At 39.5% G+C, this 26,460-nt stretch overlaps 1 protein-coding gene across 2 annotated transcripts in view; it reads right to left on the bottom strand.

Moving 5' to 3' along the window:
• Positions 1 to 26,460, bottom strand: part of USP37 (ubiquitin specific peptidase 37) — a 34,960-nt gene that overhangs the window by 5,556 nt on the left and 2,944 nt on the right. For both annotated transcript variants that reach the window (XM_063400756.1, XM_063400757.1), the window contains exons 3-21: positions 25,249 to 25,420; positions 24,046 to 24,146; positions 22,622 to 22,803; positions 22,192 to 22,266; positions 21,594 to 21,691; positions 20,019 to 20,103; positions 18,948 to 19,109; positions 18,384 to 18,515; positions 16,498 to 16,621; positions 16,047 to 16,252; positions 14,835 to 14,952; positions 13,641 to 13,720; positions 12,937 to 13,101; positions 11,419 to 11,484; positions 10,340 to 10,490; positions 6,274 to 6,526; positions 4,177 to 4,343; positions 2,305 to 2,365; positions 53 to 168 (exon numbers count right to left, since the gene is read on the bottom strand). In XM_063400756.1, the coding sequence (XP_063256826.1) occupies positions 53 to 168; positions 2,305 to 2,365; positions 4,177 to 4,343; positions 6,274 to 6,526; positions 10,340 to 10,490; positions 11,419 to 11,484; positions 12,937 to 13,101; positions 13,641 to 13,720; positions 14,835 to 14,952; positions 16,047 to 16,252; positions 16,498 to 16,621; positions 18,384 to 18,515; positions 18,948 to 19,109; positions 20,019 to 20,103; positions 21,594 to 21,691; positions 22,192 to 22,266; positions 22,622 to 22,803; positions 24,046 to 24,146; positions 25,249 to 25,420 (2,514 nt within the window). The remainder of the gene's footprint in view (positions 1 to 52; positions 169 to 2,304; positions 2,366 to 4,176; positions 4,344 to 6,273; positions 6,527 to 10,339; positions 10,491 to 11,418; positions 11,485 to 12,936; positions 13,102 to 13,640; positions 13,721 to 14,834; positions 14,953 to 16,046; positions 16,253 to 16,497; positions 16,622 to 18,383; positions 18,516 to 18,947; positions 19,110 to 20,018; positions 20,104 to 21,593; positions 21,692 to 22,191; positions 22,267 to 22,621; positions 22,804 to 24,045; positions 24,147 to 25,248; positions 25,421 to 26,460) is intronic.

Here is a 26,460-nt window from a genome sequence, read left to right as displayed (position 1 = left end):
CTATAAAGAATAGCTATATTTCTCAATTGGCTTTTGAAATCATGGATCACACCTCAGCATTTCTTTTCAGCTCTTCTGCTTCAGCTTCTGAATACTCCATGTCCAGAACATCCTCATTCCCAGAGTCTTCATCAGAGCCAACGCTGTCCAGGAGAGAGCTGTTAAACTCTAGATAGCAAGGAAACAATGATATCTGCATGAGAAGCTGTGGACCACACAGGAATTCATAACAGGTTGAGGTATATCTACCCACATAAACAGGCATAATAAAATGTCAAGCTTCATTTTCAAGGAAAACGGGATACTGGTATTTCCAAATAAAAGCTCTTGCCCTTTTCCAACTTGTCAGAGCAACAGTTAAGTACTGTGGAATTAATTTTAGCACCACATCCCTCACACTTTTCCAAAAGGGCACTGTGGCAATGACAGCTGGGTGATACAAGAGCAGTTAACACCCAATCGGCTCTGGAGCACCAGTGGGGTGCAGACAGGACAGACACAGAAAAGAAGGACAGCCAGTCTGGTTAGCGAACTGCAAGTTCCTGCAACGACAAGCTATGGATTACAGTTTTAACTATAAGTCGCATTAACAAAGTGCATTTTTGAATTAAAACTGGCATCAAAACGCTACTGCTGGCAGCAGGCATCTTTTCATTGTTTTCAATGGTAAGAAGGCTGCTCACCACAGGAACTTCCAGTTTGCTTGGCTGAGCAAAATGCACGCAGCTTTCTGTAAAGAGCCGGAAGGCACCACTGCTCCCTGTACATGCTGTTCCAAACTCCCCGGAGCTCTGCAGCTACACAACTAATTTAAGATTTTGTACAGTTCTCATTAGGAGACATAGCTATCCTTTCACCACTTAAATTAAAGCTATGCAGTCCTGGGTGCATGAGAAGTTGAGACTAACAGGACACTGCTCAGGAATGTTTCTTGTCGGTTTTCAAGAGACTATCACGGCAGCTGTGATGGAGTTGTTTTGCCAAAGAGATTCTCACACTGTTTGTCCTGTTAAATCATCAGTCACTGGATTAGTATAGTCTTCTTGGGAAGTTTCTAGATGACTCCCTTACTTGACTGGGAATTCTTTACTGCTGCCTTCCACGCTTATTTGGGCTGTAGGGTAGACGACAGCCTGGAAACAGCCACTTTGGTAGGTCTGTGCATGAAGCACCTGCCACAGGAATTGCTAAAGGCCACTTCACCAACAGGGCCAGGATGACTACTGGTTCTTTGCTTATGGCATCACTGGGATCTCTCACAAGAGAAATGTGACCAGCTCTGCACTCAGGATTATGTTCCTCTCCTTGAACAACTGCTTCCTCATGCCTTACAAACGAGACAGTAGCAAGGAAATGCTCGTGTTTAAGCCAAGCAACTGCAAATCAAAAGGATGAAAGATCTCTAGCCTTGAATTCTTTCTGGACATGAATCAAGGAAAACCTGCAAAGGACTGGTCACTTAGTCTGCCAGAGCTCAGGGTGAGGGGTGCCTAAGCAGCATTCAACTTACTTCTCTTCAGGAGCTGACACAGGTTCATCCAGTAACAACCGAGGGCCTTTAAAAGGCCCTGAGCAACTACAAGTATCTGAGCACAATACTTTATTATCCCTCCCTCTCCCTCTTTGGAGCAGGAATTTTCTGTCAGTTATGCTTTGCTCTGCCAGATTGTATGAAATCACTTGCATGCCAGCCTCGCACAAATGTTAAACAGTGCCTGAGGAGGCCTACAGCACTGTCTGGGTTTGGAGGAGACAGTATGTTTTGGGTGTCTTTCTTCACCCCCAACAGCTATACCAGCAGTGAGGTCTGTTCCCCTCCCATTCCATATCTGATAGAAACAGCACTAATTCATTTTTCCAGGGAAGGCTAGGGCATTCATTAATTAGCCCTAAAATACCAATGCAAGTAACAAATAATCTTTATGTTCTGACTAGGGCCATTAGCATGCTGGCTTTGCTGGGAATGCAAAGTTTCAAGATCCTCTGTGCTTTCTCTAAATTAGTATTATGCATTAATATATATTATACATGTTGCTTATAATATATTATACATCTCTTTCTGTATCTCTCTAAAGCTAACTAAAAAGACACTGAAGCAAGTAGTTTTTCAGCTTGAGCTTTTCCTGGCATTTGCTTTCACAACCAAGAGTAAGAAAAACTGACCTTGAGTGCCAAACACAACAAAAGGCACACCAAAAGAACATGAAACCCAGCTGTCTTACTGACAGTCAGGAGCTGCACTCACACACACATATCAATTTTCTCTCAAAAGTGACATATTGGAAGAACTTAAATAAGTTTCACCTTGTAGACTTAATTCCGTGGCTCGTTTGAGGTCATCATCCTCTTTCTGTTCTCGTGCCTCCTAATGGGGAGAGAACAAAACTTAGCTCATTGAGACATTTCACTGTTTAAAATTCTTGTGGTGCTCTTTTTCCATTGAAACTGTGCTGCTCTGGTTTCTACAACAAACTTGACATTGTAAATTAAAGGTTCTGTGAGAAGGAATGTTTGCAGCCACCGAGAGTCCAATGTTCCCGTGCAACAGAACCTGGGACAAATCTTCATTAAGGCTTGTCAAAGCTCCTGAAGTTTGGTATGCAGCAGAGCAAGTCTCCAGTAACACCGAATGCTTTCCCTGGATCATTAATTTGAAAAGCATCTGAATTAATTTGAAACCCTGTGCTCAGGAAAGCTGTCACACACAAAGCTCCTCACACTTGGGCAAAATTTAGTCTACTTCTGACCAAAGCCAGCTGAGGGCACGGTCATTAAATCCTGACAGGTTTTGTTATTTTTAAGCCATTTCAAAGTGGAGCCAGTGGTTCTATGTAACAGGTGTAATCCACAAAGGCAGAATGCAAAAAGACAGCACCAAAGAACCAGGTATTAAAAATATTACCATGACCAAGTAGCCAAGAAACCTCAAGTCAACAAATACTTCTCATGTTTGGATAATATCATGCCCCTAATTCCTCCCACCACTCTTGAGAGCCCAGAGCTACAGCAAGCCAGTCAATAATATTTAATGAGCTGGCTTCTTAATGTAGGGTTTGAGTGCTTTCAGGACACCTGAATGCAGCACCCCAACTATGTATTTCAAATCAAGATAACCACAGCTACTGCATTTCCATGCCCAAATCATTAGAATAGCAGATTTTTGCTTCAGAACTGTAGCAGAAACACACTCAAAGGGCAGTTTTACATTATTAGCATGAGGCCTTTTATCTCACTATTTCCAAAGGATTTGGGAATCTTTGTTAAACTACCCAGCATTGACGAATCAAAGCTACATCTGGCATGGAACATACCAACCAGCACCTCATAATGAGTAATGGGATAGAAAAAAATCCAAGAGCCATGGAAACATCAGATCTCATAAGGAAAACCATGAGAGCTTTGGTATTAATAGAGAGCAGGCAAGGGCACCTATTTAAAGGAAGACCTGGCTAAGTGCTTGCTTTATTCTCTGCTGCTTGGTTAAACTTGTAGAAATCAGCTACAGGTCTTGCAATTCAAGTGGAATACAGATAGCACACAGCTCAAGAACCCCATTCTTTCCAAGCCTAATTTTAAAGGACTTGTTTTCAACTAAATTATTTGGGATCCTTTTTCCACTTTTCTAACAGAGAAGGGTCACATAAATCCCATTCCTGTATTCTTCAGTAAGCATCCCCTACTTGCTAGCACTAGAAACACACCTAGGACAGACATATCTTTAGCCTGACCTGCCATGGCCATTCTTAGCCTTGGCTTTGAAACCCGCCTCTTAAACTGAGTCTTGACAGGACACACAGTGCAAGAAACGACTGCTGGAGAAGCTAAAGGTGGGCTGGGACCTTGATGTCAGAGAGGAAGAGTATATTTGAGGTTATCAACATTTTTACTATAATGTGACAAACCAGTGCACACTTCGTGCATGGGGAGCTCAGAAATCTGTGGGTCTGTGATGTGATGCACAGTTTTCAAAGCACATACAAAATGTGCCCAGACGTATCCAGTGCCATCACTTTACTGACATGGAAACTAGAAGAAACCCAAACCTTTTCCCATCTGGTTAATTCAAAAAAAGCAGAATAATTCCTTTGCAGTTACCGCCTGAATGCAAGCTTTTCCATTAGCTTTCAGGTTTCCAGTGTTGGGGAAGACAACTTAAGGAAGCAAACTATTTCTTACTTGCTCTTGAAGGCTTTGAGCCAGTGCCTGCTGAAGTTCTTGTTCTTCCCTCTCTCTCTCCATATCGTACTGCTGCAGCCAGTCAACCTCCCCTTGGGAGCCTTCTGGAGTTTTGTTTTCCTTATTCTCATCAAAATCTTTAGTTATCTCAGTGAAACTGGCAGGACCTGAGGAATCACAAAGTACAGTTTATACTTTTCTGGGTCTTCTGTTTGTTACCAGCTAAGCCCTCTTTAAATCACCACAATCCTTGCAGCATAGTGACATCTATTGACAGGGAGCTCAAGCACCATAAAACACCCACACAAGAGTCAAATGCAAAAAGCTCCAAAGCACAGTCTTATACTCATTTTAACTGGTGCATAGTGAACCATTTGATTAATCCCCGAACCTGCTCTCTTCTTAGCCTTTTATGTTCACTCAGAAACAGCAAGTTTAACTACAGAACACACACCACTAGGTTTCTGCAGCCATGAAGCTGACACCTGAATTTCTCTATAAGAAACCATGGATTATAAAAATTTGCATTGCACATTATACCTCAGAGTACTACAGAGGAAGCCACAATAAAAGCCTAACCAAATGCAAGATGAAAAAAAGCACAAATCTCAAGCACTGTTTAAATGTGCTACCTTTTGCTTCAGCTAAGAGCCTCAATCTTGTGAACTCTACGTACAGCTTTAAAGGTGCATGAAGATTTTAACTTCCTAGTTCACCTTTGAAGTAAACACTATGGTAGAAAGGGACATTCATTCAACTGCTCCATACACTCCTGCAGTTGCAGAACACTTAGGTTCTTGCTTGCAACTATGAAAGTGTCAGGGCTGTTCCAACAGCTATGAGGCAGCACCATGTGAAACTTCACAGTTCTGTCCTGTGCAGACTTCAACATTTGCTGATTAGTTATTAACACAGATAGTACAAGGCAGTCTCAGTATCTGTTAACCCTTAAACACAAGACCAACAGCACCAGAACCATAATCCATCAGTCATAATCCCTCTGAGATGCAAAAAACCCCAGAATTTATTACATGACCTCTGAAAACTTCCAGTATAAGAAGAAATATGGAACTTATATTAAACACATACTTTTTGCTTAAGAATCACAAAAGTGCCTTCAAATAATTACATTGTACTTTCTGAAGAAAACCTGGACAGAAATTTGTTTGTGTGGCCACATTCTATCATAACACCATAAGCAACATTACTGTATTAAAAGGAGAGCACAAAGCAGGCTGATCACACACACAGCACTATTCTTACACAGCACCTTCCACCATCAAGGCTGTCAAGAGCTGCCCACTGAAGCAAGTGTCATTTTTGGTAACAGTAGGGTATTCTGTTATTAATTAGCTCCTGGCTCTTAGAGGACACCAGCAAATTGTTGGTCTATTCTTCCATGCTAGTGCAATTACAAACCTGACTGCAAGCATGTAGCACATGATAAATGATAAACCACTTGTATTTCCTTCAGCTGGCTAAAGGAAGACTCAGCTTCCCCACACTGATCACACAGGCTCCTCCTTGTACTTAACCATGTCTCTCTGTCAGAGGCCATAATTCACTTGAGTCTCTTAAGCTTACAAGTCTACTCTAACATAAAAAGCTTTAGAAAAAAAATAGAGATATAGTTAAATTTGTTAGTAACTAGTGACAAAAGAGCTGCATTTATGAAAGCATTCTAGCCTTATGCCATGTGAACACTGCTACTATGCTGCCCAGGCTACAACAGCTACAGAAATGAAAATACTTTCTGCTTATGGAAGAGTCAGTTCTAGACATGGCCAAATATTAGGAAATTGAATTGTCTGGCACAGGAACCTGTGGAAGCATGTGTTAATCAAGAGAGGAAAAAAAATGGAAATTAACTTTGAATCATGGACGTGACGGACTTACAAGAAAATACATTTTCACAGTTTGATGAATTAAATGCTTTATACACAGGGAAATGATACAAGTCCCTAAAATTCTGAGCAAGTCAGGCAGTTTCAGCAGTGCACTTGCACCCAGTTCCTCCCACCAGCCATTACCAACCTGATGTTATCAGTAACCTGCTCCAGCCCACCAGAGTCCAGTAAGATGGTTACTTGGCCTTACCTGAGTCTAATACTGTTTTGGGTTTCTCCATCTCCATAGAATCCAGGCTTTCTGGCAACTCTTGAATTTCATCATCTCCAAAACCAGTGTCTGGGCTGCTTGTGGGCTTATCTTCATCATGGCTCAGAGAAAGGGAAGCTTCCCTTTTGCTAATCTCTAAGACAGCTGCTAGCAGCTCATCTTCACTCATCCCGTCAAAACCAGCATTACCCAGCTCGGGTTTATCACCCTCCATTTTACTTCTCTTTGAACCCTAGAGATGAATGGAGTTATGATTAAGTGTTCGAATAAACAGGTATATAACATCAGTTTTACATTTCCATGGAGATTTATTTTTATTAACCCCAGGGAGTGGGAGCTTGGCACTGTCAACATTCAACACAGTTACATGAGACTCAATGGAGAGACAGCCATTGTAGCTACACTTACTCCACGGAAAAATATTTAAATATACACTACAACCAGTTTTTACAGGCCTTGTGGATTAACATATACAAAATAACTCTTCCCTTCTCCTTCCTTTCCTTCAAAATATGTTTCCCCTTTAGGTTCTCATGAATTCTCAAGCCTCTGCCAAGTCAATGCTGAGATACAAGCAGGGAAATTGCAAGTTTGTTAACAAAGGATGAAGCAGCAACATGAGAGTAGCTGAACTCAAATACAGGGATGGAAGAATAGAAACTGAGCTGCTATGAAGAGCAATTAAAATTAGATTTTGTGCTGCAGATTTGCCATATGAAATCTTGATGTGAGTAGAGGAAGGAGGGCAGGACTTGCAAACCAAGTAAGAAAACAGTTAAACAGGGAAAGGGGGAATTACTCTTTCCCAAGGGGAACATAATGATTTTCAATTGGAAGAAAGAAAAAACACCTTAATCTCAATTCTCCTTTTTGTAGTTCATTTTCCTAAAGCTGATGCTCATCAACTCCTACACAACCATGATTTGCAAATAATAGAGTAATTTCAATCATTTTGATATTAACTGCTAATCAGCAGGTTAACCTCCATGTATGCATGTTTACACAATTGCACTATTTACCATATGCTTAGAATTTCTTTTCCTATATTACGTTAAAAATGGGGTAAGATAGTTTCTATTAAAATGTACTTATCCAGGTCTTATTCCAAACTGCATTAGGATGGATCTCAGAACTTTGTTAAAATGAACAAAATTACATTTTTACTGCTGTTTTTTACTCAAATACAGCAAGATTTTTGTATTAAAACTGTCTTATCAAACAAGATTAGCAAATCAATTAGCCAACTAAACTGCTTGTTCTAGACATGTTACCCTCCAAGAATTAGAAGTGACAAATTTAAACCTCTCTCCTCACAGCTATTTATGCACTGAATAAGTAAAGCAGAGTACCTGCTTTTTAAGCTTTCTGATTTCTCTCTCTGCACCTGTAGGCTACCAACATCAAAACTGGTTTAGCTCTTCAGCAAACCCTAGTTCCAGGCTCTCTGCCAACAACTACCACTAATTCAGTGGCTGGACTTCAAAGACTTGGCATCATCTGTGCATTATTTGAATACAACTTTTCTACTAGACATTATTTGCATAGATTTAAATAGCTTAGGCTCTAAGACAGGCTGCTTTAAGTAAGCATTTTTAAGAAGTCCTTCAAATACTACTTCATCTGCAGAAGCGGAGATCACAGGAATTGCAGTTCTGCCCTGTTTAGCTGGATAAGTGCTATTTGCCCCCACCACCCAGTGCCATATACAGATGTTATTCCAGCTGTTCTCCCACATGGCAGGGACATTTTACATGGAGTGCCTGGTAAGGGATGTACTGGCCAGACAAAGTGACCATCAAGCCCTTAATGCAACCCCATCTACAGTTGTTTTGAGAGTCATACCAAGAAAAATGGTGCAGCAACACTACTGCCACTTCCAAAAACCAAGACCAGGTATCCCAGGACAACACTGAGAAAGTCAGAGAACCTGGTTAATGGTAACATATGGTTGGTCAGGCCTGTGGCTGAGAAGTAGCCAATATGCATGGCCACAGAATAAAATAATTTATGTGGAATCATCACCATCAATGTCTCTTTCCCACAACAGGCTGTAAAGCCTGTAATTAATTTGTTATTCAAATCAGTACACTTTATTCCCACAATTTCTGCACTTACAGGGCTTGTGCAGTAGAAACTACCTGCTCTTCCTCACAAACAAAACTCCAGGAAGAATCAGTTAGGACAGTTTGAAGTACCTTTTCTGTACGTAAGAGGGACTTCAAAGACAAGCTTGTTTCCTTCCCCCAGCTGCAGCCAGGCATAGATGTGCTGTGTGGACAGCAGTCTCAAACCCTTCAGCAGGCTGATCACACACACAGCACTATTCTTACCCAGTCTCAAACCCTTCAGCAAAGGGTTATCTGTGTTCTCCCACAGTAATCCATCCCATCCCTACATATCGTGACATCAGAAGTGTTTCCTAATATTTAAATATTACTGTCTGCAATTTGGTCTACTGCAACTTTTGGCTCTATCCCCCACAGGCACAGAAAACAGCTCAGGTGTTTCTGTTAACTTCTTCCCCTTCCTTGAAGACACAAGCCCTGCTTATGTTTTTCTTTAAACTAAAGACCAAACTGAAGACCACTTGCCTGCTCTTTCTCTCAAAATCTTCCTTTCTAGACCTCTGACCATTCATGTTCCTCTCCTCTGGCCCCTCTCCAGTTAATCTATAACTCTTTTCAGTCCAGAGCCCAAAGATGAATACAGAACTCCAGCTACTCTGAGGAAAAGCTCAATTCTGAGGAAAAAAGGAGGGTTACTTCACACAATGTGTAAGTAGGCTATGGTTCTGTCTAGATAGTTCTACTTTCAACCTGCCTGACCTTGTGGTTGACTGTCACCTTTCATGCCCCTTCTGAAGGCCCACTGCTTTCCCAGCTGTTCCCATCCCACATATATAGTCGATTAATCCTGGTAAGATTAGCATCTTTAGCTTGTTTCTACTAAACCACCTCTTCTGTTTTTATGCAGCTTCTCATATTTGTCAAGATCATTCTTATCTGTAGTTCTGAGCTTCATCAAACTGGCAGGTCTTCCCAGCTCTGGATCCCCTAAAAATTGAATACTCAGTATGTGTAATTTATTAAATACTGGGTCAGGATCCTCCCTTGGTTTGATTTTTCTATCAGATCAGAAACTGTAGATATCTGCCTCTTGTTACATACTGCTATTCATCCAGATTTACACCGGTCCCTTCATACCATAATCAAGGCCACAAGTCTCTGCCTGATTGAAATAACCCTACAAGCATTGTCAAAAACTTTAGTCAAGTAAAAGCTTTATAGAAGCAGAGATGCAGGAAACTTGTCCTAAGCACTAGGCCTGCAGCACTCTTAACAGAAGAAAGTAGTACTGCAAGTTAATCTTCTAAGCTGCTTCTGTTCCCTTCTGGGTCATCACTTCTTCCCACACAACTCATCTGCCTGCTAATACACTGCCCTGACGGAGGCAAAAAAGGTATCTTGGCAGCATTAACACTAGTCACAAGGAAAAGCTCAAAGGCAATTTGAAATTAACTGTGCCATTACACCGATGAACTTGGTCTCTTCACACTTCTACGTGTCCGCCTACAAAGACTGTCAGCTTCAGATTCTAAAAGCCACACTTGAAAGACAACACAGATTGGATGTGCATGAAATTCTCTCAAGTGAATATTTTGCTTAGCCCAACTTGTACTGAATCTAATTTAATCAAGGGCTTTAGTGCGTACTTTTATTATTGACAGCACATTATACTTCAGCCTGGGAACATTATTAGTGGAAGTTACCCAAAGGACTGACCAAACTGCTAAGCAGCTGGTATACATAACCTGAAAACTCAAGTTCAATTGCAATGCAATTACTTCTGTTCCCAGTGGGAACCCAAGACAACTGTAGAGAGAGGTCAATTAGCAAAGCACTCCCTTCCGGCATTGCAGTGCTAATTAGGAAGGAAAAAAGCTCATCTGACATAAATTTCACTCAGTTTATGCTAAAAAAAGCATACAGCTGACATGAGCACATACAGGACCTAGTACATGAAAGTTTGTGGATTTTTCCCTTACCTTTTCTGGCTCTTCTTGCAGCTGTTGCTGTTCTCTACTCTGTATGTTACACAACCTTTGGCTATGGGCAACAGACCGCTTCAGTGGCTCATCATCGCTGTCAGAATCTACAAAGAGTGCTGCAGAGCTCTTTGACTTAAAAGTGTATTTTCTGTAAATTAAAAACATGGCTGTAAAACTTCACAGCATTGTAGCATCCTACAAACACGCCTCAAAGTAACTGTTGAAGCAGTGCTTTCACACTGTTCAACTGGGGAACAAACTGCAACAACTGACAATGACAATTTATTAATATGGCAGTCAAGGTTTTCAGAAAAGCTGTATTTTATTTGGTTAACTGACATACCTACTTGAACCCTGCAATAATAACTCACAACATTAAAAGTAACTGAGTGTTATGGCTCTTGCTTTTAAGGCCAAGGATTCTGCACTTTATCACCTCGCAATCCCAGACAACTCATTTGAGACAAGGCCTCGTTAACACATAGGATTTGGCATAAATCATTTGACTTGAGCTTTTTAAGTTGGACATAGGACTTCTCACAACATTAACCAGATACAAAAAGTACAAAAACACACCAATTTTTCATTTTTCCTGCTTGCTCTTCTGTTAAGATAAATTCTTGCTTCTTTAGAACAGAAAACAAAGGAGTCTGGGGAAGTTACCATTTCTGTTTTATTAGTAAATTTGCCCTTTAAGCATCCCTCAATGCACAACCCTCCACTGTGATATCACATTTTTCACAGTATCAAAAATTGGCTGCCTCATCTTTGCAAATAAACTTAAGGAATCAACCACCTGTTCCCAAAGCACCCATTCTGGCTCCATAGAGTCAGAACAAAGAGCTAGATTGTAGAAGTAGAAACCATTTTGCTTCTTAAATTAGGCAAATTACACCATTGATGTTAATTTCCGCTACCATGTAGCACCAATAAAACTCAGACACAAAAAAAGACAGTAGCTGAAAGAATTTACAACATAAAAACCAGAAAAGAACTAGAAAATCTAAAAATGCCTTAGAAACTATGCCACAAAACCGCAGGCCATTAGACATGGACATTTCAGGGCTATAACTCACCTACAAGGTGTGGAAGTGCTTATAGCACAGGAATTCACCATTTGGGAGGCTTTCAATGGACGGGAACTATTAAAAGAGCAAAATATTTATCGCAGTAGTTACAGTCTTTAAAAAATAAGTGTTTACTTGTCTGCTATGCATGCAAATCCATGACCAAAAGAACAAGCAGAATACCATTATGTAGTTGCTAATTGCTTAGATTTACAGTAATAACTTCATCACACTATAAATAAACAACAGTTGTTCAAAACCATTAATCCTTTAAACTTGATTCACTTCTTGGTGATGCACCCTTAGGGACCAGCTCATAAATTAAAGGCTCTCAGCTCCCAAGACAACTCATTCCTTTATATTTTATTCCCACCAACACTTGAGTTCCTGCTCCCAAACCACAGTCTCCTCCTTCTGTCTGGATCAGCCGGTTTTCTGGCATATCCCACATCTTAATTTCTCCTGCCTTACCTAGATTCCTCTGAACCAACTTCCTGCTCCATTTAATCTTTTCATGGGCTCCTCAAAGTCCATCACTATCACTACACATCTATCAAACAGATGGTAGCCACTACAGAAATCTTTTCTCATCTTCCCCCTAAACCAGGGCTGCTTCTCTCCAGCCTAATTCCCCTTCCACTCCCTTGGTCAATCACAATGGTTTCCATGACTGAAAAATCCCCCCCAAACATTAGAAAGCTATTTCCAACCTCTTTTCAAGTACTGCTGCTCTGGTTAGCATAAACTATTTGTGCTTGAGATTTCTACTGTTAAAACAAATTCATGGGAAACATCCACTCACATCTCAAAACACCACTGAACATTTGGCACAACACCTGCCACAGTGCTGAACGTATGCACCAGATGTGTCCTAGCTCACCGTGGATGCCCTGGCTATGTCACTCGGCAGAGGCCACAAGAGACCTAAGGGTTTCTTGTTCCTTATTCTGTCACACACCTCCTGTGACAACTGGCACATTTAATCTCTGTGCCACAGGTCAGGCAGCTGTACAGAAATAACATTCACAGGGAAAAGGAGAGAATCTTTTCAACATGCAAAATGCTCAGGTACTACAGTGGCACAGGAAAGACAATGAAAAATGAATGACAGCACAGAAGGTGCAAGTGGAAATTAGCAGAAAAAGGTAGGATGTTTTGTCTTCTAAGCAGAGTTAGAGTGCTCTGAAGGGAAAGGTAATCTAGATTACTTTGGACTGAGAGGCCGACATTTTAAAAATTACTAAGAGAAGTGTTCTTAAAAAGAACATAAAGCTATTTTCAAGGACAGTGAAGATTATCTTAGCAAATATTCCCTAGATAATGCCCAACCATCTCTTCCTACTCCTTCTGTCATGCTTCCTTTCCAGACATGTTCTAATGACAGCAGCATTACAGACCAGCAGCACACATCTGAAGCTGCATAATTGTAATGTTTCCTTGTACAGACATCCTCTGGAAGCTATCTGACAAGTGCCTACCTTGTGGCATACGTGATTAACACAGCAGGGACCAAAGCTGTACACTTACATGGCAGAATGGACGCTCCATCCCAGCGTCAGGGGCAGCCTGGTGCTTTCCGTGCAGTGGGAAAGCAGCGTTAAGTATCTTGGAATAACCACCTGCTGCCCCACTTTATGATTGAGAGACAATGCTACATTGAAACTATATCGTTTCAGATGAAGAATCAGGACCCTGAGGGAGATGAGAGAAGGACAAATGTTAATCTCAAGGCAGAAGTCAGAGAAAACCTATTCAAAATCCAAGTAAGCCTTTTTTCCAAAGGCATTCACCTGACCAAATTATTAACCACCACAAACCAGATTATTACTTTGGAGTGGCAGGCAAATGCTGACCATCTCTTATGTGCAAGTCACAGGTAATTATGCCTCTGTTCATCACTCAATTTGCGTAATATTAAAATCTGAAAATATATTTACTGTATTTGCTTCATCCACATCTCAGAAACCCCAAGAAAACAGGAAGGGGAAAATTCAGTTCTCCTTGTGTAGCAACGGGGAGGAAAAAGCAAGCACTGCTGAGGGTTTCCAAGGGCTTCTCTAGAGTGGAACTGAAGAACAGCATGAAGACTGGCTACAGGTGTACCTCTCTCACATACTGACCACTGTACATGCTGTCCTGATCATTTTCCCAGGTTTACTCTTTAAGGGATATTTGCTTGCACTTTTGTAAGATATGTTCCAGGAAGGACAGGAACAGGTGTCAACATTTACCTGGGAAGCCTGTTGAACTTGTGTGTGACAATAGCAGACTTTCCATTGCACTTCTCACAGGAATACTCAATCTCCTCTGCCTGTTTAAGGGAGCAGAGAAATGACTTGTGAAACAAAAGAGAAATCAAACAGATCTCAAACAAAAATACATTGCATCTGTCACACAAACACTTCAAAACAGTAACCACTTAAAATTATAATCACCTTCAACTTGACCTAGCAAGAGGGCATTTAATAAGAGGACAGGCATCAAACCTTAACATTTGACATCATATCCGCTAATACAGGTGGAATTCTTCTTGCAAGTCTGCTTGTGAGAAGACCAGTGAATTAGCCACTATAATGACACAAATTAGCTCCAAAGGGAGCTAAACCTCTTGTGAGGTTAACAGTTTTCTCTCCCATACACAGGATTTGTTTGGTTTTTTTTTTTTTTCTAATAACCTATGGTGGAGGATGGTGCCATGAAATTTTCTCCCTCTTGTTCAAAACCTTTGCTTTGTTCCTCGAAAGCTGTCCTCATCTAAACTTACCAAGTGTATCCCACATGAGAATACAGTTCTGAACAAACATCAAAAGGGGAAGCATCCACTTCCTCAAATTACATAACTTGCCCATCAAACATTCCTACAGCCTTAAGTGAAACCATATTAAACCATTACAAATTTAGGAATTTTTTTAAATTGTAAGACCTCCACAAGCTTTTAGAAGAAAAAGCATGTCAATCATTCTCTCTGTTGAAAGCACTATCCATACAGAGAAGAAACTTACAAAGTAAGCATCCACATATTACAGCTATTTATTTTTTTTTAGATTATTGTACCTGCATGACCTTTTTCCTCCATGCTAATTAAGGCTTGTACACAAGCTGTTGAAGCATCCTAGCCCAGGAGAGGTAGCAATTCCTGAGTGATTATCCCAATCTGACAGCCTCCCTTCTCTCCTCTGTATTTGTTTACATCTCAAGTCTTTCAGCACAAAATTGGGAAGTTTACCTGTTAATTTCTGCACAGCATTTTACAATAAAAACTTCCACATGCTGTTAATGGACAAACCTCAAAAAAGTGCAATGTTATCTCACATGCCTGCAAATCACTGTCACATAAACTAATAATCAGCTATACAATCAGAATTTCCATATGGTACATAACCCTACACACACTCCAAAATAAAAAACAACCTGAAAGTCCATACCCGAAAAAAGAGGTCGAGGGAATCCTGGATGGATCGGGAAGGAAGGAACTTCTTCCTTCGAGGAAGGTCAATGGAGAGGTCATTAAACTGTTCTCGTTTAGTGACTGTTTCACCACACCTGAAAAAGAAACATGTCTGTGCAAGTCTGATGAAAAATAAACTTGAAATTAATGAATGCTTGCATGTTTTAGGGTAAAGTGACTTTCCAGTTAACATATACTTCTTGATCATCCTGTTTTCACTCATCAAAATGGAACTGTTTGATGCTCAGGACCAAGTTGGATCTTGCAATTTCTTTTTGATGCTTTAGAAGTTGAAACATTTGTACAAGGGTCAGAACAAAAATGCACAGATTGCTTTGTAGAAGGAAATGATCAGGTATACAGGAAATCAAAGTGACTGCTATAGCTGAACACATCTTCATTCAGTATTCTTAGGAGAAAAGAAGTATGCCCAGCCCAGTCTAGCAGAAGAGAAGTGCTAGAAATACTTTTAAACTGTTCTTATAAAGAAAAGAGTAGAGTCCATCTAAAAAAACCAAAAACAACAAAACCCCTTAATTTTTCTCATATTTCATTTTTCTTAGAAAAAAAACCCCGTACTACAGTAATTTTTCTTCCATAATTATTACCTGGATGCACATAATTATTACTGTTCTGTGGAACTAATTAAGTATTAAGTATTCTCAAACTATTATTTCCAAATATCTGTATTCATGAAAACTCTGGGGAATGAAACATTCCCATAGGGAAATCTGCTGCACAGGTCATACACAATTAATGCCCAAACATACTGATTTACATCTTTTTCTGCAAGAATGTAGAGAGACAGAAGAAAATGCCATTCCCTGGAAGCCCTCAGAAAGATCAAATTAAAAACATAGCTTCCCCTTTTTCCTTTTTTTTTTTTAAGAGGAAACATTACTTGGCTGAAATCTCCTTCTCTTTCCATTCCCATGCAATTGGTACACAAAGAGCAAAGCACAAAGACTTTCCACTGGAGACGCAACGAAGAACTAGGTGGTATGAAACTGTTTGGAGAAGGCAGTGTGGTGTGAGGTTTACAGGACAAAAGAGTATTTTTCTAAATATCTAGCTTTGGATAAAACATAGCTCTTAATTCTGGTTACAACCTGCAGATGAAGTCACATGAGATGGGAACACTTCCTAGTCTTTTAAGATAAGTGTAAAGAAAGCTGTCAAGCACACTTACATTTTGCAAATGATAGAATGCTGAACCTCAAACTCTAAGTTACTGATAACAGGACATGTATAAACTTTGGTGGCTGAGAGGTCATCAGAAGCACGTCCTGGTGAGTTATCCTCATTAGGGACTGGTTCACTCTTCCAAGTTTTGTTTAACTTTTCCATGTCCTCCTTCAGCTGATCCAGACACTGGCTCAAGAACTCATGTGCATCCTAGAAATGAGGCAAATGCAATGAAATGGCTTTGTATAACTTCGGTATTTTTCTCAAACACACATAGGCTGGGGAAATTACATTTAGTTCTCTGCATTCAGTAATACTGAGGCAGTTCTGCTCTAACAATCACTGCCATTCAACCAAAAGTCACTGTCACATACAGCTGAAGCCTGACAGGTATTCAATGTAGCCCAAACACTGAAAAAAACTGCACATAACTGTTTCCAGACAATGATACTCACATTCTGCATGTACCCAGAAAATCTCTCTGCAGTAGCTGAAATGGCACTTTTCACCTTCTTGAGCAGCTCTTTCTTAACCTCAGGGCTGCAGACATCCTTTTTAGCAAGCAGATGGGCAAAACGTCTGCAGAAGTCAAGGCAATTCAACACTGATTGGTTTTCCAGGACTTTAGAGAAACATAATAGAACTCATGATACCTTGTTTTAAGAGTTCCTAAAAGCTTCTCTCCTGTGATTAGTGGTTCAGGGATTCTGTATGAAAATATCCCACATATAATTAATCTTTTCCATTTCAAGTATTTCAAGCTCTCATTTGAGGCCATCATCAAACAGCACTCAAATGAACAAAAAAAACCCCAAACCACAATCTTTTAAGGTAAAGAGAAAAGCCTTATAAAGCTCTAAAAACTTATTTCTGCTCTTTTACAATGAGAAAAAAACCCATAATGCTTTTTTGAAAACATTTGTACTGATAGGAGACATGATATCACACAGTATCAAAATAAGCAATACAAAATCACTAAATTCAACTTGAATGGTCAGAATTGTTTTCTATTTATGTTTTATTTTTTAACTTCCACTCATTTTCAAGCCTTACTTCTTTCAGCAGTAAAAACATTATAACAGAGAAAAAAGCTGTAGAAAAAAGAGCCATGAGGAGTTCCTTGGTTCAAGCTAGTCCTTCTGTTAGCTTTGATACAAAACTTCTGAAATTAACTTTACCTGTGCCTCTCAGCTAGTGTGATTTAGTTATCTTTTACAACTGCTTTACAATTTCACAGGACGTACACACCAAATATATTCCAAGCACAAGTTTCGGTCATGCTTCATACATAAGGTGATAGAAAGATGTCACATCCCATGACACAAACCCCCCTCATTCCAAAGACAGGGAAAACCTGTATAATCCCCTTGCATCCCAAACCCAACAACTAATACTCAATTACCCCAAGAATCTGATCTGTTTACTGCATATTGACAAGTTTCTGCTACTCTGCCAAACTCCAAGAAGAGTGTGTGCTGTCCTAGCCCTCTGGGGTTGGAGGGCTGCTCAGTGAAGAATTTTAGGAAACCACAGCACAGGGGATAAGCAACCACTGCCCAACCAGACAAAACAGTCACCAGGTCAGATGATATGGCCAAACCAAGAGAAGATAAAGTAGAAGCTTTAAGTATCAACTCTGACTTGTACAGGATCACACACTGCCCATTAGGTATATGCAGCACAACCTTCAGAGGCCTTTCTACAAAAATTAGAGAAAGGACATTTCAAGAGGCACAGGGAATCACCTCTGATCCTAAGTAGTGTAGAAAGAGTTCAAGATGACACACCAATAATAGGCAAATTACCTCAAAAGATAGGAAAAAATGATTAAACAGAAACACAAATGGTTCTGATAATCCTGAATCTTGTTTAGTGACAGAAAAGAAATGAGGTGTCCAAGAGAAAATATAATAAAAATCCCAAATTGCTGAATTCAGAGAAAGATTAAGTATGCAAAACTTAAACACTTTCCACAGCTACTAAACAAAAGGCATAAGGCCCCACATATCAGGTGAAGTTAGTGATCAGCTTAAACTCTGTCTGGCAAAGTTCTTAGGAGAAATTTTACTGCATCTAACTTATTTTGCAATTTCTTACATTTTCTTCTGAAGCATTTCACTCTGCCACTAGAAATACAATAAAAGAATGCCCGTAACTCAGTAATATAAGTTTCAAGAGCTGATTTCCTGTTTCAAAAGTAAAGCTCCAAAATACAGAGAGCTCTAGGATTTCTTTTATTATCTACACAGGGAAATGACCCTCTACAAAGATGCTTCAGTATTACCACACCAGTTTCTCAGTAATGGAGGAGAAAACAGCTTTCACAGAAAGTGAATTTTACCTGATAAGTGCATTGAGTGGAATTTTTTTCCATGGGATACCCTGTTTGAGCAAATCATTAGCAAAAGACTGAATTGAAAACAAGGACTGTAGAATGGCATTCATATAGCAGGTGTTTCCCAAGTTTGAAAACCTGAAAAAAAATTTTGAATATTTTGTCTGTAAGGACAGCACTACTAACACATAGGATATTCACCCCAGCCACTCCCCACAGAGTTTCTTACTGGAGCTGTTCCACAGCCCTTCAGCCTAAACTGAAAATTCATGGGAGGCAGAATTTATCAGGAAAGCACCCGTGAGTTTCTGCAATCAAACTTTTAAAAGTGCACACACATATATATATATAGAATCATCATTAAAGGAACATGAATTACCTGAAATTATTATATCTCTGAAACTCCCATGATGTGAATTCAAGAATACATATCCTCCAAACTAAGAAAAGTGTTTCCTGCCTCGCTGTTCATTAATTTCAGGGTTATTTTTTAAATTAAATAACTACAACAAGAATGTGCATGTTCTGATGATCAAAGTATGCATGCTAGATAAAGAAAATTAAATTTACCCTTGCAACTGTTGTTGAGGATGGGTGGAAAGGGGCACTCGGGGTTTGTTCCATCCTGTGTAATCCTGATTAGATCTCATTTTTTTAACAGAAAGAGGGGCAGGCTGAGAAAGGAATCCCAGGCTTCTTTTGGCTGAAGAGGTCTGGCTGGATACACTAGACCTAGAAACATAAAAGCATAAGAAGGGCAAGATTTGTAAAGCTCTGTCTTAAAGAGCTCTAGTCCATGACACTGGAATCAGCACTACAGAAGTCAAGGACTGGTAAAGCCAAACAAGATCACTGAAATGCACCACAGTGAAAAAGAGGTGTGACAGAGAACACTTCTTTCCAGAAGTGTTACATTCTTAGCTTGGTTAAATTTCCTTATATCCACGGGAGTGCATGCAGTATAACCAAGTCTTTGGTCATACAAACATTTACTAATTCTCCACACTGTATGAAGAGAGGAAGAATGATAACATAGCATGAGATCACCAAGATATGCTTAAAATTCACATCTGGGCCAGAGTCTTCATCTTCAGTCTCTTGCCCTTGTAACCTAATCACTATGGACCTCAACTCCTAACACTTTAACATGGACAATGTTTCTTTTCTCCCTTGATCCTGCATCTCATCTATCTAGGGCAGAGAGCATGAGTCTGACTGCACAGCACCTGATAAAGAAGAATCCCAAGCTCAGCAGGACTTAGTATTTGCTAAAATACTGCTATTAAAATATAGAATTGCATGTCATTTCTCTACTCAGGAAAAATGAAGCAAGGTCTCAGACTTAACTTCCAGAGTTTATACAGAATTTGAACCATCTAGAGTCATTCACAACAACTATAACAGACTTGAGTGATTTTATAAATTCTTTCTATTGCAAGCAGTAACTAGAGTTTGTAGATGTAAGCAGGGTAGTTGAAAACACACTGAAGAACTGGACTGTGCTCCTACAGGGAAAAAAACTCAACAAAACCCACCATGTTATGCATCTAAGCACCGTGTGATCAACACACAGGAAACTGAAGAGCTGAATTCCTGTGAAATAACTGCTATTTACAGTTCATTGTAGTGAATCAACCCTACCTGTCCAGGGTGGAACTGCCAGTGGAGTAGTCTTTTGAAGAGGATCGACTACCATAAAAAGATGATGACTGCAGTGGTAAAACACCTTTCAAAGAGAAGGAAAGACAGGACATTTTGTTCCAGGTTACATGCTATTTTTACAATAAACAACTTGTCTGAAAGCGTTTACCGAAAAGGTTTAAAAATCCTCAAATATTGGTTTCTAGAATTGATTGAGAGACTACAATTACATATGCTTAGAAGTACTAATGTGAATATTAATTACATGTAAGTAAAGGCATGATGGAGTTTGAAGTATTCAATTCAGTCTCCATCAAACTCAAAGTGCAATATGAAATATTAAAAAGTCATTATCTTAACTACATGAAAGTTAATAAATCTCTACCTCTTGCTCAGAGAGACAAGACACATGTACAGAAAACTGATTTCTAATGCAGTGCTCTCAAAATTCAAGGTAAATATGCAGAAGTGCAAACAGCTTCTCTTCCCACTCCCAATTCCACAGTAAATTACTACATACTTGGGGCAAAATAAGATTGTTTCATTGCTATGATATGATTGTGACAGAGCCTGAGACTCTAATGCCTCAGATGGTGCCACATCAAAAAAATGTTCAAGAGTCAAAAAGCCACCTATTACAGTGAATCACAGTGTAATTTAGTTTGAATAATGAATAACCATTTGCTTCTTTTCCACCTTGAAGTCGTTTGAGCCATGTCACTTTCAGAAATGCAGATATATGAAAGAAGTTTGCAATACAGTTACCAGGACCTGCAGGGATACACAGACTCTAATTTTGACTCTGAAGACAAAACCGGATTTCCATTCAGAGGTAAACATTCCCCTTACTGGCTGTTCCAGCAACACATTTGTGGCATCAGAGATGAACTAAAAAAAGAATGCATCCACCAACATTCCCCCATAAAAACAAGATCTTGAATGCATTCCTCTTTACAAGGAAAGAAGCTAAATATTTATTCATAAAACTGGAGAACAGTAGTGCTTACTAACTTATCTACATATTGTCAACATTTCTGTATTGTCTGTAAAGCTCTGTCCCACAGCAGTATCCAACAGAACTTTGGTACAAACAGGACAAAAGTCCTGGCCCCAGTAAGCTCACCCTGTAAGTTCTGGGGAAGAGATAAGGAATCAAACACTACACATTTTAACCACCAAACCCAGTCTACAGTTCTCATAGGCATTAAGGGCAAAGGTAAATTTTAAAAATAAATAAGAAAGCAAGCAAAAAGGAGTTTACAGAAATCCCCTCCCAAGGGAAAGAGCAGCTTGGAACATTTTGAAGCTGCTTGTTGGAATTTTCAAGTAAGCTGGCTCATGGGCTGGCATCAGCCCTGAAGAATAAAGGTCAAGGCCACACTAGAGCAGGACAGACTTTGAAAATGAAGGCAGGTTATTTGCATCTCATGTACAGCTCTGAAGGAAGCAACAAAGTTAATGGCATAGCAGATTAGGAAAAAACATCTCTGCAGCAACCTGCTGAACTAGTACCAAAGGGGTAAAATTGCACTGGTCAGGGCTAGGCAGCATTTGGCTTTACATTCATTTTTTTACCTGATGTCCTATTCTCCTCAGCCTGCTTCAGGTTCAGCTGTTTCTCTCTGCTACTATTCAAGTATTTCCATGCTGGATCACTCAAGGCTTTATTATTCCTACAGAGAGAAGAGTGGAAGGCAGTGCAGTTATGGAAGATACAGGATATTCCTGTTCAATATTTACAACTTGTTTTAAAGCATTTCCCTCCTACCACAAACAGCAGAACTTCACTCACATATAAGTAATCAATTCATTTCAACAAGCCCTCTTACAATTAAATTTGACTTCAAACACATGGAGTTTCTTCAAATAGCAATTCCCCTTTATCAGTTTTGTTTTGAAAAGGGTCAAAGCTCATATAGTCCACATGCAATTCTGAGTGACTTAATTGACAAAAAGTTGGTGACACAAAATTTGCATGTGCCAGTTCATGCAAATCAGCTGCTGGAGTAGTTTGTATTTCCCTTACTAACCCTGAACACATACCTCATTTCAAACACCCAATGTATTCTCAAAACTTACTGGCCTGGTCCATGTGGCTGAGAGCATTCTTTTCAGAAAAATACACCTTTACAAATGAACAAGGAATTTTAAATCAGAAACAACTGTTACTTACGTTGAAGAATCATTCTCTTTGGGATAATCTTCACTCATTTCTGAACCAGGGGGTTGTGCTCTTTTCCTCTTTTCACTGATGACACAAAAATTTGTAGTCATTCTTTCTGAAAGGTTAGTAAATGACCCTCTTTCAAGTGAGCAGAACTCCTCCATGCTTTCCATGCATTTTGGACCTATTTTCTGCAATCTCCACTTTTATAGCATAGAGAGAAGCATTTGGGTCTGCCCAACTCTTAAGCTGTACTTAAAGCTCTAGTGCCAATACCAGTCAGAGACTATAAAAGCATGTATTAAATCTGTTAAAAGCAACAGTAAAACTAGAGGAAGAATTATATCCCCTTCTCATGTCTCAGTGTACTGAGTTCCACCTGTAGCTCTATCAACAGCTGAATTTTAACAGTATCACAGTAAGAAGAAAACCTTCCTACCGATTCTCCAACAAGCCTGTCCTGTGAGGGACTGATGATGCAGGAGATGCTGAAATGTTCACCCTGTTGCTCGGTGTTCCAGCTCCAGCAGAATTTTTAATAGAGCCTCTCGTTGGGGTACCCAGAACCTTGCGAAATGTATTCTCCTCCTTACTCTCCACAGCCACTCTTTTGGGAGGAGTCTGCAAAGCCCAAGTGGAGGGGGCCAGGGAGAAAGCACAAGAGTGAAAAAACAGAACCATCTTTAGTCTAATATATGATTTCCAGCACTTTTTATTTACTACAGTGTAGCATCCAGAAGTGGAGAGATGCTACTTGTAACAGATTCAGAGAGTTTAAACACTAAAAACATAGGTAAAATTTCGACCCAGTCACACAAGTCATAAACATGAAACTCTACTGCAGTAACCAATTTCCCCTCTCCTTTTCCAATGCTAAGTCAGTAGAACTGAAGTTTTTAAAATCTCCTTTACAAGTTTTGACATTAAAAACCCCAAGGCGTGATTCCTAACTATCCTCAGATTAATCCTGGGTGGTATTACAATTAAAAATATTAAAAAGCTGTACCAAAACCCACATAACTAAAACAGTGCCCTGACTGCCTTGGGCCAAACAAGCCCTACATGTGATGCAATGGAAAGAGGTAATAATTGGTTGACTAAGGAATGTTGGTCAATTTTAGACTTGAAAACTGAACATGTCTAATCTCACCACTGTATACACAGCCTCGAGTTTTTAGTGAGATTGCCTTTAGGTAACATGTAGAATTTGTTTTGGGACAATGTCAGAAATAGTCTACCTCAGGGCAGTAATACAAGTATATTCACAGAGATAACATGGTAAATTAAAGCCAGTAGATACACCATGAAATCTGGGGAGAAAAAGAAGAACAAAAATATTTTGAAGGAAAACATTTCTGGGGAAAAATCTGTGAAATTTACAAAAAAATGTGAGCAGAATGCCACAAATTCAGTAACTTTATTCTGATACACACCTGGATCAGCTGCTTTTCAATGTATACATTTGGCTGAAGTCTGCTAAACTCATTAAGACCTATGCTAATACATGGTCACACATGTAAGGTGTTCAGCATAAAACAGAGATTCAGAACTATGCGAGAAGTCTTTGCCGTGTACTTTCCTTCTATTTCCACTTCTTCTCTGCCTAAAAGCTCATATGGGAAGAACATAGTCTGACTTCCATAGCCAGACACTGACCTTTCCTACTCATACAGAAGATGTCTCCTTGTAAACAAGATACAGCATTGCCAACCACTCCACACAAATCTATTCCAAGCTCTCTAGACTACAAACACTTTGGATGTAAACTATTTACAAGTGCTATTACAACATGCAGTAAGAGAATGAGAGGAAGAGAGGAATAGAATAAAATTAGAAAGGAAAAATTTTAACAATTTAACAAACCTGGTTCTCTATGTAAGAGAATTGCCTGTTAGCTTCCTTCTGTGGGGCTCTGCTGCCCAGCACACCTCCAAAGCTGCCAGATCCTTGTGAGGGTTTCCCAGCTGACAGAAAAAGTACACAATATTTGATCTGATTTTCATTTAACTGACTGGGATTTTTATTTGCAAAATGTTTAGCTGGAGTTGATTTTGGAAAGGGCATGCTAGATTTCTTGCCAACAGACTACAATACTCTGAATGCACAGACTGAATAAGCACATGTTCATGGATATCCCTCACACTGGTCATTTAGCCACTTAGCAGCAAACTTCCTATCCTTAAAAAGAATAAAATAAAGCAAGTAAAATAAAAAATGAAGAGACTGTGCACGGGCAATTAACAGACAATCTTTCAAATACCAACACACAATGTAAACAAATCCTGCATGTTAATCTGTGATTATTGTTCACCATGAGAAAGGTATAAAACAAAAACTGGGGCTTGAGGCCAGAAAGAAGCATTTACAGAAGTGCAAAGAAAGTCAGGAACACAAGGAAGACAAAATGTGCTGAAGATGTATGCTGGTTTTGGCTAGAGCAGAATTAATTTTCTTCTCAGTAGCGACGCTGGGGCTACGTTTTGGATTTGTGCTGGAAATATTGCTGATAACAGAGATGTTATAGTTATTGCTGAGCTCTGCTTACAAAGTGTCAAGGCCTTTTCTGCTGCTCACATCATCCCTGAGAAAGCAGGAGGTGCACAGAAAGCCAGGAGGGGACACAGACAGGACAGCTGACCCCAACTGACCACAGGGATATCCCAAACCATGCAGCATCATGCTCAGTGTGTAACGCTGGGGAAGAAGTAAGGGAAGCACGGTGATGGTGTTTGTCTTCTCAAGTCACTCTTACATGTGGTGGAGTCCTGCTTGCTTGGAGATGGCTGAACACCTGCCTGCCCACAGGGAGTGGTAAATGAATTCCTCATTTGCTCTGCTTGCATGTACAGCTCTTGCTTTACTCACTAAACTGAATTTGTCTCTACCCACAAGTTTCCTCATTTTTCACTTTTCTCTTTGTCTTCCCAACCCCACTGGGAAGCGTGAGTGAACAGATGCTTGGGGCTTAGCTGTTGTTTGATATAGTTAAACCATAGTAAGATGGGAAAAAGAAAACACAACACCTCTCCATAACGTTATAACATGATTTACAACAATTGCACTTACCAGTATGAACCCTGTCTTGAAGGACTGCGTCCAAATACATCCGCATTTCATTTGCATCTTTAAATGGTACCTTATCAATTGTCAGAAAGCTGGTATCCTTTAGTGTTAGCATAAGGCAGCACAGTTTTCTGCCATTTGGTCGTAAGGTCACAGTTTTAATGTTATGGCTTAACTGAAAATGAGAAAGTGACTATAAGCATAAATCCAACTTCAAAAAAAATACTTACAAATTCAAACAAAATATATCAAATAGACAGGATAAGAGAGACTCACAACAAAATACTTCTCCTTGCTCCACTTCAAGGAAACATTAAACCTCACAGAATTAAAACAATCTGTGACCTTGACATCTGATAGAACTATAAGGACAGTATCACTATTGCTCAACAGTCTCCAGAGTCCTAGATAAGCTTTCTGAAACTTGCTTTCCTACTGAGTGTGACATTTGTAAATGTAAAGGAAAAACAACTTTGCGAAGTCCTGTTTAGTGAAAACTTCCACATAAAGTGCAAAATACAATTTAAGATGGGAAAGTTTCAAGTATTAAACACAAATGTCTCACTTCACAATTTGCTCCCAGAGAAGACAGATTTGAAATGGCTTAAAAAATCTGCTGAGGAAGTAAATCAGTAAGAAACATGCCTAGTCTGTATGCAACATTGTAAAAATTAAGTGGTGTCAAAACTTTCAGGATTATAGTCGAGCACAAGAATAATTTTAAGAAGACTTTGTGCTCCCTAATGATGCACCTGATACTTTATAATAAACTTAATTGTTAATTCATGTTAAGTCACCTACAAAAACTGGTTTTTGGGTAAACATTCTACTACTCATGCAGGCTGAGGGCAGCTCAAAAACACTGAGATCCTAAAAGACACTCCATGTCCACCAATGAGATTTCTTTTTTTCCATCATGATCTCTAGCTTCTTGGAAAACCAATCTAGACGCAACAGAAGCTTGTAAGAGGAGCTGGAAAACCACCTTGACCAGAAACTAAGGGTTTGCTTTAATGGGAACATTACACTTTTGAAATACTTTGTGCTCAATCCTTGTATTTTGGGTTTGGGATTTTGTGGGTTGTTGGGATTTTTTAAAAATATATGCTAAAAATATCTTCAAAGACTTAAGAATTGAATACTAGACTCCAAGGTTTTCATACTTTCTTAAAACACTGAGCTCAGTGCAAAGAGATTACAATTACTTCACCATCT

This window comes from Prinia subflava, chromosome 6 (genome assembly GCF_021018805.1).
Source record: "Prinia subflava isolate CZ2003 ecotype Zambia chromosome 6, Cam_Psub_1.2, whole genome shotgun sequence".
Classification (NCBI taxonomy): Eukaryota; Metazoa; Chordata; class Aves; order Passeriformes; family Cisticolidae; genus Prinia; species Prinia subflava.
Note: the sequence above shows the minus strand (reverse complement) of the source record. Positions and strands in the feature narration are given on the sequence as shown.